Source organism: Acomys minous (genome assembly GCF_964271855.1).
Source record: "Acomys minous genome assembly, chromosome: 9".
Taxonomy (NCBI): domain Eukaryota; kingdom Metazoa; phylum Chordata; class Mammalia; order Rodentia; family Muridae; genus Acomys; species Acomys minous.
In genome coordinates this window covers 37,111,089-37,131,322 of record NC_140490.1, presented here as the reverse complement: position 1 = coordinate 37,131,322, position 20,234 = coordinate 37,111,089, and the positions used below count along the sequence as shown (strand labels likewise).

At 44.4% G+C, this 20,234-nt stretch overlaps 1 protein-coding gene across 1 annotated transcript; it reads right to left on the bottom strand.

Annotated features, from left to right (window-relative positions):
- Nucleotides 1-6,822: 6,822 nt before the first annotated feature.
- QNG1 (Q-nucleotide N-glycosylase 1) lies at nucleotides 6,823-16,409 on the bottom strand. The gene is made up of 4 exons (XM_084794574.1): nucleotides 16,009-16,409; nucleotides 14,843-15,102; nucleotides 11,338-11,533; nucleotides 6,823-8,724 (listed from the first exon to the last, which is right to left on the bottom strand). Exons 1-4 carry the CDS (start codon nucleotides 16,337-16,339, stop codon nucleotides 8,492-8,494), a joined length of 1,020 nt encoding a protein of 339 aa, XP_084650700.1. The 5' UTR covers nucleotides 16,340-16,409; the 3' UTR covers nucleotides 6,823-8,491.
- Nucleotides 16,410-20,234: the final 3,825 nt, after the last annotated feature.

The following is a 20,234-nucleotide window of genomic DNA, read 5'->3' as shown; positions in this document are numbered from 1 at the left end:
AGGTTGAAAATCACTGGTCTACAGCATAAATCAAATTAAGAGGAGAAAAGTCCCTGATAATATAATAGAATGCCTCCTGTGATGATGATGATGATGATGATGATGATGATGATGATGATGATGCCTTTTAAACACAGAAAAGCTTAGTCAGGAACTCTAATACACCCAGTGCTGTACCTGATAGCCAGAATCCAGTGACACCACTTACTCAAGATAACCAGACACTACTGAATTAAATCAACCTCTACACTTTAAAATGGAATTCAGGGAAGATGTTACACTGGGGAAGAGGTTTTGCTTCTATTTCCATAGGTGATAAAAGCCTATGGGCTGCATAAAAATTGATAGATTCCATCCAAATAAGAGAAGCTTCCAAATGAAAGACACGACTCAAGGATGAGACACAGAAAGACAGCAATGCAAATGGCGCAGAAAGCAGATCCCCTTGCATGGAGACACTTTCACAAACCAGCTGAGGAGGGACAGACAGTTCATCAGATGGACAGACTTGATGCTGAAGGACAGATGATCAGACTGCAATTATGGAGGATCATCACATCAATGGCTGAGTGGATCTTCATAAGGACATTTGGACTGTTAGGATTATGGGTTTGATAAGTGTTTCTATTGTAAAACTTGAACTGTGTACAATTGTTAGCTTAAGCAGAAAGGAGGAAATTTTAGAGGAATTTTAGTTCAGAACGTGGCTGTTCTAGCAAGAGACCACATCCAAAGACCTTCTAGGTCTGTGTGATCCAGCTGGAATACAAACATGTCTTTAATCCAGAAGACGAGGCAAGTAGATCTGAGTTTAAGGCCAGCCTGGTATAGAGCAAGTATCAGGTAAAGAAAAACCTAGGTCTAGGCGTGGTGGTGCATGCCTTTAATTCCAAACAAAGAAAGTAAAAATGAAAGGAAAGCTAGATTGTAGAAGGAAGACCCATAGTTGAAAGTGATATATAATTGAGTGGTTGAAAAATAACAGAGAAATATTTGATAGAATAGGATCTGCCCAACTCTCATGAGAGAGGAAAGGGAAACTACTTAAGGCACAATGCAGAGAGAGAGAGAGAGAGAGAGAGAGAGAGAGAGAGAGAGAGAGAGAGAGAGAGAAGAAGAAGAAGAAGAAGGAGGAGGAGGAGGAGGAGGAGGAGGAGGAGGAGGAGGAGGAGGGAGGGAAGGAGGAGTGGAGAGGCAGTTTTACCTGGACAGTAATAGAGACATGTTGCAGAGAAAGAACACAGGTGAATATGGAATGAGCCAGAGAATGAGAAGGAGCCAGAAGATTAAGCAGATTGCTAAATTAGTTTGAGGCCAAGCAGAGCAATTCAGAGGCCGAGAGAGAAGTCAGACTGAATTAAGTCAGCTGGGAGAGGAGTTTGAGCCAGAACAACTGAGTTGAACCAGCCACCTATGAGCTCAGTAAGAACAAGAAAGGATGAGCTCATTAAGCTGTAAGTCTCAGAGACTGAAAACATTCTAGGCCGAGGTTAGAGCATACAGAGGCTGGAAGATTCAAGGACTAGGCCTATTTAGCAGACAGCACCAGTAAGCCTCCAAGAAACAACTGACACTGGTGAATAAAAGTTCCTCTTACAAACACTGTAAGCAGAGAATCCTATGACACCTACTTGACAGTCTATAAGCAGAGACCAAGAGCAGTATCACTCTTCACTTCTTCATGACTGCTGGAGAAACTGGAGAGATGACAGACAGGCTGGTCGGCCCTGCTGCTGAAGAGTGTCCCCTGGGATTCTGACCCTTGAACTGGAGGCTCCTATTAAGACTAGACACGGGGCTGGAGAGATGGCTCAGAGGTTAAGAGCACTTGGCTGCTCTTCCAAAGGTCCTGAGTTCAATTCCCAGCAACCACATGGTGGCTCACAAGCATCTATAGTGTGATCTAGTGCCCTCTTCTGGTCTGCAGGCATACATACAGGCAAAACACTGTATACTAAATAAATATTAAAATAAAATAAAAATTAAAATGACTGGAACCAACAGGTGAGCAGCAATGGGGAGACATGAGCATCACGTGAGAACCTTGCATGAAGACCCTTGGCATAATAAAATATAATTTTAATTACACCAGCTGAGTGTACTTACCTTCTTGCTTGCAACACCTTCCTATTGAGAGATCACTCCATACACTCAGCGATTAATTGAGGAAACTCTCTTTAATAGTGCTTTGTTAGCTGGGCCAACACTCAAGGAAGAGCTGTGTGTTCACCAGATTTTACTAAATTATATACACTTTAGGTGTATGCATTCCACAAACACTGTCATCCTTAAATCTCTTCCAGATCCTGGCCCCAGGTTACACTTTGTACAATTTAAACAAAGATGGGGCTTTGGCCTGGCTACTTGGGCAGATAGGAGTTTTACGTAGCAAAGATAGTACATATTGCTGGAACTATTTTATGCACACCAGTGTTACACTTTTTCGGATAGCTGTTACCCTGCTTGAGTTGCCTGAGAGGCCTGTCTTCAGTGTGGGAACCAGGGCCTAACGGTTGGCCAATCAAATACTTCCTAGCACCCTACATTTCCTGGTCCATTTAGCACACTACTTATCTCTAGGAGGTTTAGTATGTGTTGGTCTTCAAATCCGGTACAAGCGGCTGAGGTGACTTTTGAACCAAAGTGGACCTAGCCTCCAGGTCCTCCCAGGATCCCTCAGTCCCTACCTGTTACAGGACATGGCCACATACCCCGCCATCTACCCTGAACTTTCCAGCCCAGGGACAGGGGCTTCCCCTCCCTCAGAGGCTCTTCACTATATAAAACGAACATTTTTGTTCCCTTCTCTTTTTGCACTCTCTGCTTTCCCTCTCTCCGCGCATGCACTTTCTCTCTGCGCGTCCCCCGCCCCCACCACCACCACCACCACCACCTTTTCTGTTTTCCCTTGCGCATGGCAACTTCTCTGGCCTGTTTCTTGGGACCAGTGAGAGCTGTCCCCAATAAACCTGCATTTATCTCTAATCTGGCTTGAATTGGCCCATTCCTAGGGTGGAGGAATGCTTATCGGGATGCAACTCTACTTGAGCTAAAAAGTATCACTCGTTTAACTTAATGTCATGTAAGCAAATCCTTTTTAACATCAATTTTTATTACTTTTTCTTTTGTCAATATGATTATAATTGAGGTGAAAACCAGGGCCAAGGCCACCTCAGGATTAACTCAAATGATCTTCCAACTCATGCTGTTCTTCTTGGCAGCACAGGCTGTGGGCTGGAGGCCACCCTGGTTCCTTCTCAGTCCCTGGCAGGCAGGCAAGCAGGCATGCTTTCCCCACCAGATGAAGTCTCCTGTTGACACCAGCCTGCACTGTGAGGCTCGATCCTTCAGCCTGAATCAGGCCATGCCTCTGGCAGCTCTCTCTGGGTCTAAATCACAAGGTCATGCTCAAATCCTAACAATCATTTTACATTCATCAGCTCAAATTATTCTATAATAAAAGTTTCCTCCTACCCAGTTATCCAAAATGGTGTTCGTACAGAAATTGGGGGGGGGGGACAATGGTTCCTCTCTTTATCACTTTGATGGTGATGGATTGGTCCTTAACAACATGCCCAAACCAAATATAGTTTCTTTCCTTAGTGTAATTAAGATTTTGTGGATTTTTGTTTTCCAAATAGTATGTTTTGTTCTTGAAGTAGGAGTTTCTAGGCTTCTCAGATACTATTATTACCTATTATTTTTAAAAGACTTTATTTGTATGTGTGTGGATGTTTTGTCTGCATATATATGCGTATCATGTTTGCGCCATGCCTGAGGAAGCCGATATCTCGAACTGGAGGCTTGCATGTAGAATCCTAATGAATAAAACAGCAGGGTCTTTTTTTTTTTTTTAACCCCACTAGTTTCCAAGATAACTGACACAAAGAGACTATGATTTATTTTACAAGCTTAACACTGTGGAGCTGGGCAGGTATCAACTCTCTAAGCTATTTAGCTATCTCTCAGCTACACAGCCTAAGTTACTCATCCACTCTGGGCTGGACCTGCTCCATCAGGCCATGTCCTCTTTCTCCATCTTCTGCTCCTTCTCCTACCCTCCCCGTGCCTCGTGGTCTCCCAAGCCCAAGCCCAAGCCCAAGCCCAAGCTGGGAAACCTAAATTCTGCCTACCTCTCTTCTGCCAAGTCACAGGCTTCAGCATCTTTACTAACCACTCAACTTTAAATTAGGTGGAACAAGGTTTACACAACAAGGACAGGTGTATGCGAGACTGTGCTTGTCTGGGTGGCAACCGGATCTCAGGGCACTGAAATCAGCATCTGAAAATCCAGTGCACAAGACCCTCCCTCAACACCTGTAAGCCACCATGTGGGTGCTGGGAACAGAACACAGTCCTGTGCAAGAGCAGCCAGCGCTCTTAACTGATAAGCCATCTCTCCTGCCTCATCACTTATTATTTCATTTTAACCCAGGCTTCATGAAACGTAATTGAACTAGAGCTAGAGAGGTGGCTTAGCAGTTAAGAGCACTTGTTCTCACATAGGGCCTGGGTTCAATTCCCAGCATGCACGTGGTGACTCATAGCTGTCCAGAATTCCAGTTCTAGGAGATAAACTTTAGTCCATCTTGACAACAGCGGAATGGGATGAAGAGAAAGTGATGGGGCTATAACAGCTGCTCTTTACATTATAAAAATTAAACTAATAGTTTGTCTTGGAGGTAACCACCTGAAAAATGAAATTTTGCATTCCCCATAGGCTTACTTTTTGTTGTTACTATTTGGATAGGGCTTTATACCATGGTCCAGGCTGGGTTACAGTAGCGTTCATTACACAGCACAGGCTGGCCTCAAACTCACAGCCATCCTCCTGCCTCTGCTCTAGAATTCTGAGACTCAAGAATACATCACCGTAGCGTTCAATAGCCTGGCTTCCAAATGCACGACTACATTTGTAGCGAAGAGAAAACGACAGTTTCTGAAAGCAGCCTGGAAACAGCGTGCCCGCTGTGCTGATGTAGCAACATCAGAGCAAGTGGTGCTGTGCAGTCAGAGCCAGCACTAGTGAAAACTACTTTCTCCAAGAGCCAGAAGCAGTTCAGAGTGCTTACTCGTTCTTAGAGGACTCAGATTTGGTTCCGGCACCCACACCTGGCCACTTGTAACCTCCTGTAACTCTGGTCTCTGCAGGCTCTTGCACGCACATGGTGCACAGAAACTCATACAAGCATGCACACACACACACGCAAATTGTTAAATATTTTTAAAGTATTTATACTGGGCGTGATGGTGCACAACTTCAACCCCTGCACTCAGAAGGCAGAGGCAGGTGGATCTCTGTGAATTTGAAGCCAGCCTTCTCTACATAACGAGACGCTACCTCAAAGACAGAGGTGCTAAGGAAGAGTATAGACGGGTTGCAGGTGCCCAAAGTTGAAAGCTAATCAGTTATGATACTTTTGAGTATGTTACAGAAAACTAATTGAGGGTTGGCAAGATGGCTCAGCCAGTGAAGGTGCCTGCTGCCAAGCCCGATGACTACAGTTAGATCACCGGGACACAAACTGTGGTAGGAGAGACTCAACACCTGCACCTTACCCTCTGATTCCATACATGTGCTATGACATGCACGTGCACATGTGCAAACTCACAATAAAGAACAAAATTATGAGAGCCGGGCACGGTGGCACATGCCTTTAATCCCAGCACTCGGGAGGCAGAGGTAGGTAGATCTGAGTTCAAGGCCAGCCTGGTCTACAAAGCAAGCCTAGGATAGTCAGGAAAGTTACACAGAGAAAGCCTTTCTCGAAGGGGAAAAGAAAAAAAAAAAAAAAGAAAAGAAAAGAAAAAGAAAAACAAAACAAACAAAAAAAGAAGAAAATGAGTTGGAAATGTAACACGTTCTTATCTCAAGCACAAAGTTCACAGACAGAAGAGGCAGAACAGGAACAGGTGAGTCCCAGTCCTCAAATTGGCTAGTTAGGGTAAGGGTGCGGCTCTGTGGCAGAATGCTTGCCAAGTATGTCCTGGGTTCCATTCCCAAGACTGAATGGAATAAATACAAAGGTTACTGTTGTCTCAGCTGCTATGCTTCGACAGAACACCCCTTAGCGGAAGACAGTTTCTTGTGTCGTTCCTGACAGAGCTGCACCTTGCTTCACCAAGACGACCACAAGCAAGGAGACAGGGTGACTAACTACTGCACCAATCTATGCATAAGCACCTGATTGTCTGCCCCTCAATCACACGAGTGACAGGCGCAGCAACTCAGTTATGTGAGCTGTCAACTGCTCAAGCCAGGGGACCCTTTCATATAGTCCCTGTCACAGGTCTCAAGCACATACTTGGACACAGAACACCTATCCTTGGTTTATGCAGTTGTTAAGTTTAAAAGGTGAAGTCAGCCCTGGATTCTGCACCTGTGGATTCTGCCAATGGCAGAGGGGAGGTGGGGCGAGGTGGGACCTGAGCTAGCAGGCATTCACCAGTGCACCAATGGAGTCAGTGAGTTAGCCCACTATAAACCTTTTTAATCTACACTTGGAATAGTCTATCTTGTTTGTTTTTTTTTTAGACAGGGTTTCTTCCTGGCTGTTCTGGAACTCACCCTGTAGACCAGGCTGGCCTGGAACTCAGACATCCATCCATCCCTGCCTCTGGGGTGCTGGGATTAAAGGCAGCACCACCGCCCAGCGGCAAATTCTATCTTAATGATACATCTCATTCCACGGTTAGGAAAAGTTTTAGAGATCTTAATTCAATTCCAACGAAGTCTAAAAATACTTAGGCTAATAGATATCCAAAACTGAGAAGCCATTATGTTCAAAACTCACTACTACCAACAAAAAACACAAAATAAAATGCCATGATTGATCTTTTTTATTTTTTATAAGACAAGGTCTTGGGGGTGGTGAGGTGAGGGTGAATCTGGGAAGAGTTAGGGGCAAATATGATCAAAGTACAGTGTATGAAACTCTTGATGGTTTAATTAAAATACTGTATTAAAAATAATACAAGATAGCAGGTGGCTGGGAGTGGTGGCACACACCTTTAATCCCAGCACTCAGGAGGCAGAGGCAGGAGGATCACTGTGAGTTCAAGGCCAGCTTGGTCTACAAATCAAGTTCAGGACATCCAAGGCTACACAGAGAGACCCTGTCTTGAAAAACCAAAACAACCAACCAAACAAAAAACTCAAAAAACAACCAATCAAACAAACAAAAAATACAAGGTCATAAATATTCTAGGTTGGCTATTCATCATGTGAAGCTGATTCGGTCACATCTAACTTTCCTGACTCTGTCACCTCAGTGCTGGGATGACAGGCATGCAGGATCACACACTGGTTCTACACAGTGCTGAAAGTGGAACTCAGGACCTTTGGCATGGTAGCCAAGCACCCCACCAACTGCACTGCATTCATAGGCTCCCCCATCCCCACCATGTTTTTTAAAAAAGATCTTTTATTTTACATGTGTGTGTGTGTCTGTGTGTGTGTGAGAGAGAGAGACAGACAGACAGACAGAGGAGGCCAGCAGAGAGCACTGGATCCCTCCTGGAGCTAGAGTTACTGGTGGCTGTTAGTGCCCAGTGTGCAGCTGGGAAGCAAACCCATGTCCTCTACAAGAGAGGGAAATGCTCTGAATTGGAGAAGCATCTCTTTAGCCCTTATTTTTGTGTTCTAAGTGGTCCAGGATGGTCTAGAACTCATGATCCTCTGCTTCCACCTGCTGGGTCTTGGGATTACATGTGTGTGCCACCATACTAAGCATTCACAATTGATTTTTATAAAAGCAATATACCAGAAACTATCTCTATTTAATATAAAATTATCGCATAGAGAAAATAACTAATCGGGGAGTGTGACTCAGCGTTAGAGCACTTGCCTGGCATACATAAGGACACAGGGCTGATCCAGGGACCATAAAAGAAAAAGAAGAAAATGACTAAATGACTACCAATTGAGAAAAGCTACCAACTAGTCATGGATAATATCATTGAAGATTATGCAATATGACTATGGGACTATATAAGATATGCCAAGAAAAAATGATGAACAGAGACCTGCCAGTCAATTACCCATTCCTATAATTTCCACCTTTTTTTTTCTTTTCTTTTCTTTTCTTTTCTTTTTCCTTTGGTTTTTCAAGACAGAGTTTCTCTGTCCTAGAACTCACTCTGTTGACTAGGCTGGTCTTGAACTCAGAGAACCACCTGCCTCCACCTCCTGAGTGCTGGGATTAAAGTCATGTGCCACCACTGCTCCTTTATAAAAATCCTTTATAACAAACCAAAACTGTGCAAATGAAAGCCAGGTGCAGTGGCACACACCTGTAATCCCAGCACTCAGGAGGCAGAGGCAGGTGGAACTCTGTGAGTTCAAGGCCAGCCTGGTCTACAAATCCAGTCCAGGGCAGCCAAGGCTCCACAGAGAAACCCTGTCTCAGAAAACCAAACCAAACAAACAATGTGCACATGACGTGTGATCTAAAAGTGCAAGTGTTCCCAGTGGATCCATCAGCATTCAGGATCAGTAATAAATGCAGCGTGTGCGGTGAAATGGAATTCCTTTCATGTCGTCCCTGTGGTCTCGGGCATAGTCCCACAGGTGATAATCCAGGAGAACAGCGTTGATCTCACCAAGAGGTTTTTCGCCTCTTTTTTCAAGAAGCTCCAGAAGACAATCCCGGATTAGCTCAACACACCAAATGGAGCAACCTCTAATTTCCACCTCTTGTTTATCTCCATTTAAGAGCATTTCTCCTGCAAGAATTAAGAGGGAAAGAAAAAAATCGTTTAGAAACCTAGGCGTTTTTGTAAAATTAAGTTAAATTCACAGCGACAGAAGCTGTGTCTGGCTTGTTTGTCTCAATATTCTCAGGACCTAGTATTACACTTTGCACATGGGAGTTCTTCAAGTAAACTTGTTAAATGAAGATAAAATAGCCCTAGCCCTAAATTTAAAGATTTTTTTTTTCTTTTTCTTTTTAGCCAGTCCCACCAGTAACTCTAGCTGGCCTGCAGCTCACTATGTAGATCAGGCTGGTCTAGAACTCACAGAGATCTCTTTGCTTCTGCCGCCCCAGTGCTGGGACTAAAGGTGTGCTCCATGAGGCCGGGTCAGGGGTAAGGCTTCTTAAGAAATGAATCAGAACTAAACTGTAGAGACGCAGTTGGTTTCAGCAGAAAAGTGTTCTCACGGGTTTCTTCCATATAAGAACTGTTGCTCTGGGCAGGACCATGCAGGCCACCTGGAGCCAGACAGGAGGTCTGGCAAGTACATCTAACCTCTAGCCTCAAGCAATGCTGCTCTCTCTCTGGCATCCCTGTTGCTTGGCCAGCAGGAGAATACAGACCAATGCAGTTTTCTTCCACTTATTTTGCCCCTGGCGTCAGCATGGAAATCCAAGCCTTCCTTTTCTGTTAATAAATCCCTTCAAACTTAACTATCATTTGCTACACTGCCAATCAGGGGAGTAACCCTAAGGAAGATGCCACCACCTAAGCGGACCCATTAGACTAGACTGATTGCAACCTTGACCAGAGGAGCCTAGCCAGGCGGAACCTGGGTTCCTGAACCACAGAAACTTTGAAAGAGTAAATTTTCTTGTTTTAGCTATTAAATGTTAGCATAATTTGTTACCCATTCTGTTTAGTAATGGGTTGAGCTCCCTTCCCTGGGAAGACAACACTGGAGACCTACGTTTGGTACCTGGGTATGTGACTTCATTGGGAAACAGGCATGAGCTAGGCATGGCTGTGCATGTCTGCAGTGCTGGCTACCTGGGAGGCTGCGGCAAAGGGCTGAAAACCTAAGGCCACCCAGGCTACACATGAGACCTTGTCTCAAAACAGACTGGCTCGATTTAGTTGAATGCCCACACATCTACACATGTTTACCCACATAGGTATATATGATAAATGATAATTAATCAATAATTAATCCAATAATTAATCACATACACAGGTCATGAGCATTACATTTTAACAGCCTGTTAATTTTCAAATGAAGATACAGAGACAGAAAGGACAGCCTTAGGCTTTACCTAGTGAACCTTAGGTGGATAGTAACTTTATGTTTGTTTCACAACAGAAAATAATTCAAGTATAACAACTACTTAAAAGAAAAGCAGTAGAAACTCCTCTACCTAAGAAATAAAGTAACATGAAAGTGACACACAATTATTTTTCTTTTAAAAAGAAGTCAATTTCACACAAACGTCTCAACCTAACTTACTAATTAGCAGGTAAGATGCCCAGATGTATGTTTGCAACTACGCCCAACCATGACACACACACAGGTAAGCCTAGGAAAGACAGCTCAGGGGCTTGAGTAACACGTCGTAGCCACTACACCTATTTCACACATCTCCATGTAACAAACATGGGTTTCATTTTTATCAAGCTCTGAAGTTATAATGTCCAAGTAAACTGAATTTTCAATAGTATCTACTTTTTACAGTGCAAACAGGAAAAACCATTTTGTGTGGGTAGTGGTGGCACACGCCTTTAATTCCAGCACTTGGGAGGTGGAGGCTGAGGTAGGCAGATCTCTGTGAGTTGGGGGCCAGAATGGCCTACGAGTAAGATCTAGGATAGCCAATTTTTTTTCATTCCTTTTGTTGTTGTTGTTGTTGTTTTTGAGACAGGGTTTCTCTGTGTAGTCCTGGCTGTCCTGGAACTTGCTCTGTAAAACAGGCTGGTCTCAAACTTAGAGATCTACCTGGTTGATCCTCAGCGCTGGGACTAAAGGTGTTCACTACCACCTGGCTTCATCATTCTTATACATATTTTTTTTTTTTTTTTTTTTTTTTTTGGTTTTTCGAGACAGGGTTTCTCTATGTAGCCTTGGCTGTCCTGGACTCACTTTGTAGACCAGGCTGGCCTCGAACTCACAGTGATCCACCTGCCTCTGCCTCCCGAGTGCTGGGATTAAAGGTGTGCACCACCACGCCCGGCCATATTTTTTTTTTTTTTGAGTCAGGATCTGACTATGTAGCCCTAGCTGTCCTGTATCTCTCTATGTAGACCAGTCTGGCCTTGAGCTCACAGAGAGCCTCCTTCCTCTCGGCCTCCAAGGACTGAGATTAAAGGTGTGTGCTTTCATGCCACAGCCCCGCCCCTCGTGCTCCCCCCTCCCCCTCCCTCTTCTTTTTTTAATCATAGGCTCTCCCTGTGTAGACCAACTGCTCTGGAACTCCCTAACCTCCTGCTTCTGTCTCCTCAGTGCAAGACGCTCCCACACCCAGCACACATTATCTCTACACTTATGCTTTGCTTTCTAGGCAAAAGAGAGCGATTTGTAAATAAAACTAAACAGACTGAGCAACAGGCCAACAGGCCACAGCACAGCAAACATGATGTGGAGCTGCAAACCTCTGAGAAGCTTCTTTAGTAAGTCATCCGAGTACTTCAGGGCTCCAAGGTAAGCAAGAATCTGAGGCAGTCTGTAATCAGCAAACATGGTGATGGTGGAGATGTCCTCAAAGCAGCCATCTCCTTTCCCTTCCAACACACTCCATGTGTCTGCCACGAGAATCTGCGCTCGCTTGTAAAAGGAGATCCTTTTCCCCTGGAGATTGGAGAACACACATCACTGTGCTTTCTGAAATCTTAATGTATACTATTTAAAAAGGGCACTTGATGGAGACAGAGACCATCTCAAAAGACAAAACAAAGTCTGAAAACATTTTTTTCTTTTCTTTCTTTTTTTGGTTTCTCGAGCAAGGTCTGTCTATGTAGCTCTGACTGTCCTGGACCTTGCTCTGTAGACCAGGCTGGCCTTGAACTCAGAGATCTGCCTGCCTCTGCCTCCAGAGTGCTGGGATTAAAGGTTGTGTGCTACCATGCCCAGCAACAACAACAACAAAAACTTTTTAAAAGTATCTCATCAACATTATCACTACAATTTTTTTTCAAGGTACACCAAACATTCAGTCTTGATACCACTCAATACTCAGTAACCATTTTCTTTATTCCTCCCTCCATCCTCCCAAGCCCCCAGGCCTCGGGTTCAAACCCAGGGTTTCCTGAGTGCAAGGCAAGCACTCACCAACTAAGCTGTATCCCTAGACCCTTTTATTATTAATCATTTTCATACATGTATGTCTGAGTGACACATGTACGGGTGCCTGCAGAAGCCAGAGGCATCTGATCTCCTGGAATTGGAGTCACAGGAGGTGGTGAGTTGCCATGGGTGCTGGGAATCAAACTCTGGTCCTCTGTAGGAGGACTAGTAAGTGCTCCTTTTTAAAAAAAAAATTAGTTATTATGTATATAGTGCTCTGCCTGCATGTACACCTGCAGGCCAGAAGAGGGCATCAGATCACATTATACAGATGGTTGTGAGCCACTGCTTGGTTGCTGGGAGTTGAACTCAGGACCTCTGGAAGAGCAGTCAGTACTCTTAACCTCTGAGCCACCTCTCCAGCCTCTAGCACTCATTTTCAGTATTATTCATACATGTGCCATGCTCTATAACCCAGTTAGTTATGATTTTTATATGTAAATAGCATCGCTTTTAAAAAAAATCCTTTAACTGAAAACAAGCTTATCTGTACTGGGGTTAAAGCCCAGTGGTTAAGTACTTATTCTGAGCTCAGTTTCAACCCAGTAAAAAGAGGGCTCTCATCTCATTGAAGCACAAGTCACATTAACTGCATAAAATAATGGAGAATGAAGAAAATAACTGTCTCTGGGCTTCTGACTGAAAAAAAATTCACAACACTGATATTTAAACTGTTTCCTTTCAAATAATATATTCAAATTTATTCATTTATTTATTTTTGAGACAGGGTGTCTCTGTGTAACAGAGCCTTGGCTGTCTGGGACTCACTTTGTAGACTAGGCTAGCCTCGAACCCACAGAGATCCTCCTGTCTCTGCCTCCCAAGTGCTGGGATTAAAGGCGTGCACCACCGCACCTGGCTCTTAATTTACTTTATAGAAATAAAGAGGTAACTAACAGTAAGCCAGGACTTATCAAATCACTGGGCAATAGGAAAAGTCAGTATGTAGTCTATGCAATGAAGCTGTCAATTATATTTAAACACAGAATAAGGATGTATATATTATTTGTGAGCGGGTCATGGGGCGGTGTTGAGACAGGGTTTCTCTGTGTAGCCTTGGCTGTCTTGGACTTGTTTTGTAGATCAGGCTGGACTTGAACTCACAGAGATCCACCAACCTCAGCCTCCCAGATTGCTGGGATTAAAGGCGTGCGCCACCACACCTGGCAGATGTGGATTAATTTAACTAAAGAAGACTAACATCGGAGCTATAGCATAGTGAACCCTTGTCTAGCATGCATGAAGCCTCAGGGTTTCGTCTGTTTGGTTTGGTGTTTAGTTTTTGGTTTCTCTGTGTAGCCTTGGCATCCTGGACTCATTCTGTAGACCATGCTGGTCTCAAACTCACAGCAACTCACCTGCCTCTGCCTCCCAGTGCTGGGAAGTCCCAGGTTTAATCCCCAGGTCTGGGGGTAAAGCGTCATTTTTAGCAAAGATGAAGTTAGGGAAATTAGCCCTGCTAAGAAGGACCTGGACCTCTGCAGCCCCACCCACCCTAGGCCCCTCCCCCAAATGCCTCAAATGTACATCAGTTTAGAGTACAGGAACATATTGGTAATTAAAACCTATTCCTAGCCTTAATGCCTGTGCAGCTTTGAATAGGAATGGACTCCACAGACTCATGTGCTGGAATGCTTGGCCCATGTGAAGAGCACTATTAGGAGGCGTGGACTTACTAGAGGAGGTGTGTGGGGCAGCCTTTGAGGTCTCTTACGCCTAAGCTACACCCAGTGTGGCAGCCTTGTGCTGCCTTCAGATCAACACACACACACACACACACACACACACACAATGAAATGTAAAAAACCTAAGTAAAATTTAAACACCCAGAAAATGATATCAATAAAAATACTCCATCATAATGAGAAATAGCCTATTTCCTAACCTTAGGTTACCATCGGTTCAGACCTACTTTTATGAGATTAACGTTTCTAATGTCACTATTAAGGAATCTGTGGTGGGGGAAGGCTGGTTCCCAGCACCCACACGGGTGGTTCACAGCCATTCCTACCTCCTGTTCCTGAGAATGCAACACCCTCTTTGGAACTCCGTGGGCTCTAGGTATGCACATGTCACACATATACACAGGCAAGCAAAATTCATGCACAAAATAAACCCATCTAAAAAAGAAAAGAAACTGGTGGGGGTGGTGGTGGAGGGGGTGTCAGTTGTTTTCCTGTTTCTGTGACAACTACCACAACCAGCAGCTAGGTAGAAAAGGAAGAGAGTACTAGGGTTTACAGTTCCACAGGGGAAGGTCCCTGGGGAGGGTGGGGGCAGGGCAACAGAGACCACAGCTCATACCAATGAAACAAAGAAACAAACCCAGAAAACACTCAGTGACAAGGATTCCAAAAAGATGAAAGGCGTACACTCGGAGCACAGAGCTAATGTTCATCATTTTAAAAGTGCATCCATCTAATTGTTTTGTACCATGAAACAAATTATTATAAAAGAACAGTGTGTAAGAAAGAAAACATATACCGAGCTTTTCAAGAAAAATAGTTTTCCTAGAGAAAAATCGGTGTACATTCTACACTCTGATTCTCATCCAACTTTGTGAACTTTTTGTGCTTTCTATCCTCAAGTGACAGCATTCTATGGAGGGCTGAAGCCTTTTAAAAGAATAAAAGACAAAATAAAGAGATCTCTGACTGGAAAACATAAAAAGTAACGGAGTTGAAGCACAAATTTTGTTATTACAGTAAAATAAACTTCAAATTTTAAGCTGCTAGCCTTAAAAACCGCTCCGGAAAGAGAGAGCATTGACTCAGGGTTATTATGACTTCTAAAATCCCCCAGCAACAAGCTCACCTCAAACTGTGTCTCGTCTCTGTAAGAAGGAAAATTTTCAACAACCAGGTACATTAACTTCTGCGCACTCTTTTCACTTTTCTGGACACAATTAAGAAAAGAGCCTCCAAATTTCTCCAGCAGAATCTTCCCAGTTTCGTTGAGAATCCGATGCCTCTCTTCTATTAAAGGCATGGGCACGGCTGTGTCTGAACGAAATATATTCCGAACCTGATCAAGGGTCACAGTGGCACAGTAGGAGGCGCTCGTTACTGGTATCCCTTTAAAGAGAACATTCAGAGATTTTTAGAAGTTGCAAATAATATGCGATCAAATTTGTGTTAAAAAAGACGCAATGTGGGGTGCTGACCTAATCTGAGGACTCAAGAGGCAGAGGCAGCTGGATAGCATCCCCGTGAGCTCAAGACCAGTGTAGTCTGAATTCTACACAGGCCAGGACTACTCGGTGAGGAGTCTTAAAAAAAAAAAATTAGGGCTGTTGTTGTGGTTCAGGAGGCCCGTACACACACTGGTCATTCTTCCAGAGGACTTAGGTTCGAGTCTTATGGTGGTTCACAACCTTCTGTAACTGAATGCAATCCTAGGGAATCGACACACTCTTTGGCTTCGGTGGGCACTGCATGCACATGGGTGCACGCAGGCGAAACACCCATACCAAAATAGAGAAATAAATAAATAAATAAATAAATAGCCACACAAGTGCTCCAGACACGCATCAATGGTGCACAACAACAATATTAAGTAACCCCTTCCCCCCCCCCCCGTGCCCCTACACTTGTGTATTCATCCGTTACTGAGGACAGTAATGTGACACAAATACTTTCCTTGCATAAAACATTCTATAATCTGTTCTGTTCTTCAGGTGGTGTTCATTTTTCACTTGTTTTTCTGTGTTTTTTTTCCGCTATGAGACTGGCTTGAAACTACGTAGCTCAAGGCTCGCCTCGACTCCATATTGTTCCTCCTGCCTAAGCCTGGAGTGTCGGGATTGTAGATAGAAGCCAATGCGCCCAACTTAAAGTGACATTTTTTTTTTTCTTAAGAAAACTGGCTCTGCCACCTCCGCTGATTGACATATATTGCTTCTGCCCGGCTTTTGCTTTGGGCACCTCCAGATGGTGCCCGCGGCACACCGGGCAGCAGCAGGTACGAGGGGCGGCACCCACCTTGGTCCAGCGCGCGGTTAAGGGCGGCGCACAGGGCCCAGTAGCCCGTGTACGCCGTCCCGCCGTAGCGCACCTCACACTTGTGCTGCTCCTGCTCCGCCCAGAAGGAGAAGTTGAGCGAGTCCGCCACAAACACCCAGTTGAGCGCAGCTTCGTCCGCCCCGCGCGGGTTGAGCTCGTGCAGGGCCTTCCAGTGCTCCACGCGCCAAGCCGAGGCCGCGGGCAGCAGCAGCTCCGCCGCCCTGCGCACGCCCTCGCGGTCCACGAACACGTCGCGACTGTGCTCGGCCACGAACCTCGCCGACTCGCGCGGCGGCAACGGCGCGTCCATGTTGCCGTCTCCCTCACGCCACTTGGAACTTTGAGCCTTGGCTGCGGCCACGCCCACCTCGGGCCCTCTTCCGGGTCTGATGTCCGGAAGTTGCCACGGAAGGCTTCCGGCCGGCCTCAGTGGCTCCTGGGTCGCCCCCCGCCCCCTTGTTTATCGTCGTGTCCCGGTCGCACTCTTGTCTTTGATGAAGGGTGGCCATCGCGCAGGTCGTGGAGACTCATCTGCTGCCCGGCGCCACCCGGAGGCGAGGTGTAGACAGGCCTTCTGCGGCAGGCAGAGCGCGGGCTACTGGGCTGTGCCCACACCTCAGAGGCCAAATGGATGTTTAGGATTGATTGGAACATTGACTGAGTAGATAAGGGAACAGTATTGTTCAATTCTTTTTGGTTGTTTGGTTGTTTGGTTCGTTTTGATTTTTTTCAAGACAGGGTTTCTCTGTGAAGCTCTGGCTGTCCTGGGCTTGCTTTGTAGACCAGGCTGGCCTTGAACTCACAGCGATTGGGCTGTCTCTGTCTTCCAGAGTGCTGGGATTAAAGGGAACGGTATTGTTAAACCTTGTATCTGACTTTGCATTCAATCACTGAATTTCCTGCTCCTGACAGGAACGACCGTGATTCCAGGTTTGCAAATAAAGGGAAATGACTCAATGGTGACCCCACCCCCACCCCCACCCCCGCCCGGCCCCCCAACCAATGGCTTAGGTTGATATTTTTGTGCAGAGGCCAGAAGAGGGCGATGGAGCCCTTGGAACTGGAGTAAGAGAGGCTGTAAGCGGCCATGCGGGTTCTAGGGTTTAGACTTGGGTTATAGAATCACGTTACATACGAACAGGAATTGATTTCTTTTCTTTTTTTCTTTTCCTTTTATCGCTTTCTTTGGTCTAACTTCCATAGCTAAGACTTCGGGCACGATCTGGAGTAAGTGGGGAGAATGGACAGCCTTGTCTCGTTTCTGGTTTTAGAACTGCTGTCTCCATTTACTGTTGGCTCTGTTTGTTGTATATAGCCTCTATTATTTTCAGGTATGATCAATTCATTTATTCCTAGCATCTCCAAGACTTTTATCACAAAGGCATGTTCAACTTCGTCGAAAAGCCTTGTTTATATAGTGCATTATATTTATCTACTTACATTATGTTGAGGCAAATTTGCCTATCCATAGTAAAACCCATTTGGTCATAATAGATGATCTTCTTAATGTGTTCCTAAATTACGTTTGCACATATTTTGTTGAGTTTTTGTGTTTAAGTTCATTAAAGAGAAGAATTAAGGCCGGGTGTGGTGACACATGCCCATAATCCCAGGACTAGGGAGGCAGAGGCCAGCAGATCACTGTGAGTTTGAGGCCAGCCTAGTCTACAGTAGGGAATACAAGAGCCAATAATAAGTTGTGTCGTAAAACACATTCAGCTAGGAAAGATTATGCATATATATGTATATGCAAATATTTGATAAAGTAAATGCCAAAGCTAATTAGAAAATATAAAAAGGGATACTACATATTATGAAGGAATAATTCATCAAGAGAAATATTTTATACACTGACTATTGAAGTCCTGAATTAACAGATACATACAGAACAACCCACCCAACAAATAGCAAACACATATTTTCTCATCAGGATATGAAACCTTCTCCAAAACTAATATCATTGAACACAAAATTTCAGCAACAACAACAAAATCCAGATTCAAAACGTTTTTGGACAGTGATCATCCAAGAAATCAGAAAGGAAGTTAAAAAAAAAATCAAATTCCTAGAGACAAATGAAAATGAGAATACAACCAATTAGAACCTCTGGAACGTAGCCAGCACAGTCCTCCTAAATTTATAGTGACAAGTGCTCACATTAAAATCTGAGAGGACCGGTGCAGTGGCGCACGCCTTTAATGGAAGCACACTGGGAGGCAGAGGCAGGCAGATCTTTGTGAGTCCAGGACAGCCAGTGCTATACAGAGAAACCCTGTCTGGAAAAACAACAAACAAAGAAAACAAAACAAAAAATCTTAAGAGGCCGTTGGAGAGACAACCCAGCAGTTAAGAGCACTGGCTGCTCTTCTAGAGAACCTTTGTTCACTTCCTGGCATCCACAAGGTGGCTCTCAACTGTTTGTAACTGCAGTTCCAAGGGATCTGATGCCCTCTTCTGGCTCCCAAGGGGAGGGCACCAGGCACACACACACTATAGTTATCTGCCATCTGTCCTGATTTTTTCAGTTATCAGTGACGGCCATTGTTCTGAAGCGCTAAACATCAACCTCTTGGTGACAATTATTTGCTATTTTCTGTAATGATAGACTTAAATAGTTCAGAAGCCAGGTGTGGTGGCCCTAGGGAGGCAGAAGCAGGTGGTCTAATAGTGAGTTCCAGGACAGCTAGAGCTATTTAGAGACCCTGTTTCAAAAAAAAAACCAACAACAACAACAACAAACCGAGGTCACTCTTACTTAACAAGCTAAGCTCAAAGACATATATTCTCTTTTCCCCAACGCAGCACCACCATGTCTCACCACCGTCTGTATCTCAAACTCTGAATCCATGAGTGAATTAAAGCGTTAATTAGTTCATTGAGTCTTCATATCTTGTAGTCTCTGGAAATGTCCTCAGAGGCACAGCCTAAGGATATGTTTTACCAGTAAAACAAAAGCAGTCATGGCTATTAACACTTTATATTTTTCAATGTGTTTGCACATATAGCTACTCCAACTCAGATGTGAGGTAGCAAGGAAACTTAACAGGCACAGGTCAGGCCCACTACAGGAGAGGGCTAGATGAGTTCTGAAGGGCCTCGGTCTCAGACGTAGTTGTCTGAGCTTGTCCTCAGGTAAAAATTCCCCCCATAAATCAAACTACAAAGCTTGGAGAAATCATATCCACTTGTGCACACAAACTGACAGTGTCTACTTTTACATGCATCTACCAAAGGGAAACAGACTGCAGTTTGGAGTCCCAAATATTTCTGGATATTATATTGAGATCAAGCTACATGCTTGAGAATGTATATATACACAACAATCTGGTCACCCAGAGTACACAGTGCAGTAGTTGAGACTTTGCCTCAAAAACAAGGTGGAAAGAAATGACTTCAAAATAGTTCCCGACATGTTGGGGTCCCCAAGCACCTATACTCACTCATAGAAAGATGGGGATTGTTAAGTTACTTGCCTTATTGGAGTCACAAAAACAACTGACAAGAAAACCTGGGAGTACTTATTTTGGCCTAGCTTGAAAACGGTCTATTATGGTGCAGCAGCAGTCAGGAAGCACTTTCCATACAGACTGGCTTAGTAGTTGGGATATGGCCTACTAATTTTGTTTTGACAGTCCTGCAGTCATGGCTGGTCTTGAATTCCTTCCTGTTCCTGGGCTGTGAATTTGCATTAAAGCTTTTAAAATGTACATTGAAATTTGTTATACCAATTTAATTTGTATGTGTATGACATGGGTAGGCACATGTGGGTACTCTGATCTTCTCAGATCAGAAGACAACTTTGTGGATTCTGGGGGTTGAATTCTGGCCGGAAGGCTTGTGTGACAAATGACAGCTGGCCACTGGATTTGGTTAACCAGCACCCCTGTTTTTGTAGGTTCTAATAATGCAATTTTAGAAACACTGCAGTAATATTTCTAAGAATTCCATGGTTTCACAAAGCTGAGCCACGCCTGGTGTTGTGGTATAAAATTGTCTTCTCTGATTTCAGAAAGTTCAGGAAGTATAGGCTGAGTACCAGTCAGCCTGGGAGGTACACAGCTAACATGTCTTTAAAAGGAAGAAAGTGGTTCATCTGTAGTCCCAACACTCAAGAAGAAAGTGTGGTGTGGTGTGGTGGTGCATCTGTAGTCCCAACACTCAGGAAGACAGAGGCAGGTGGATCTCTGAGTTTGGGGCCAGCCTGA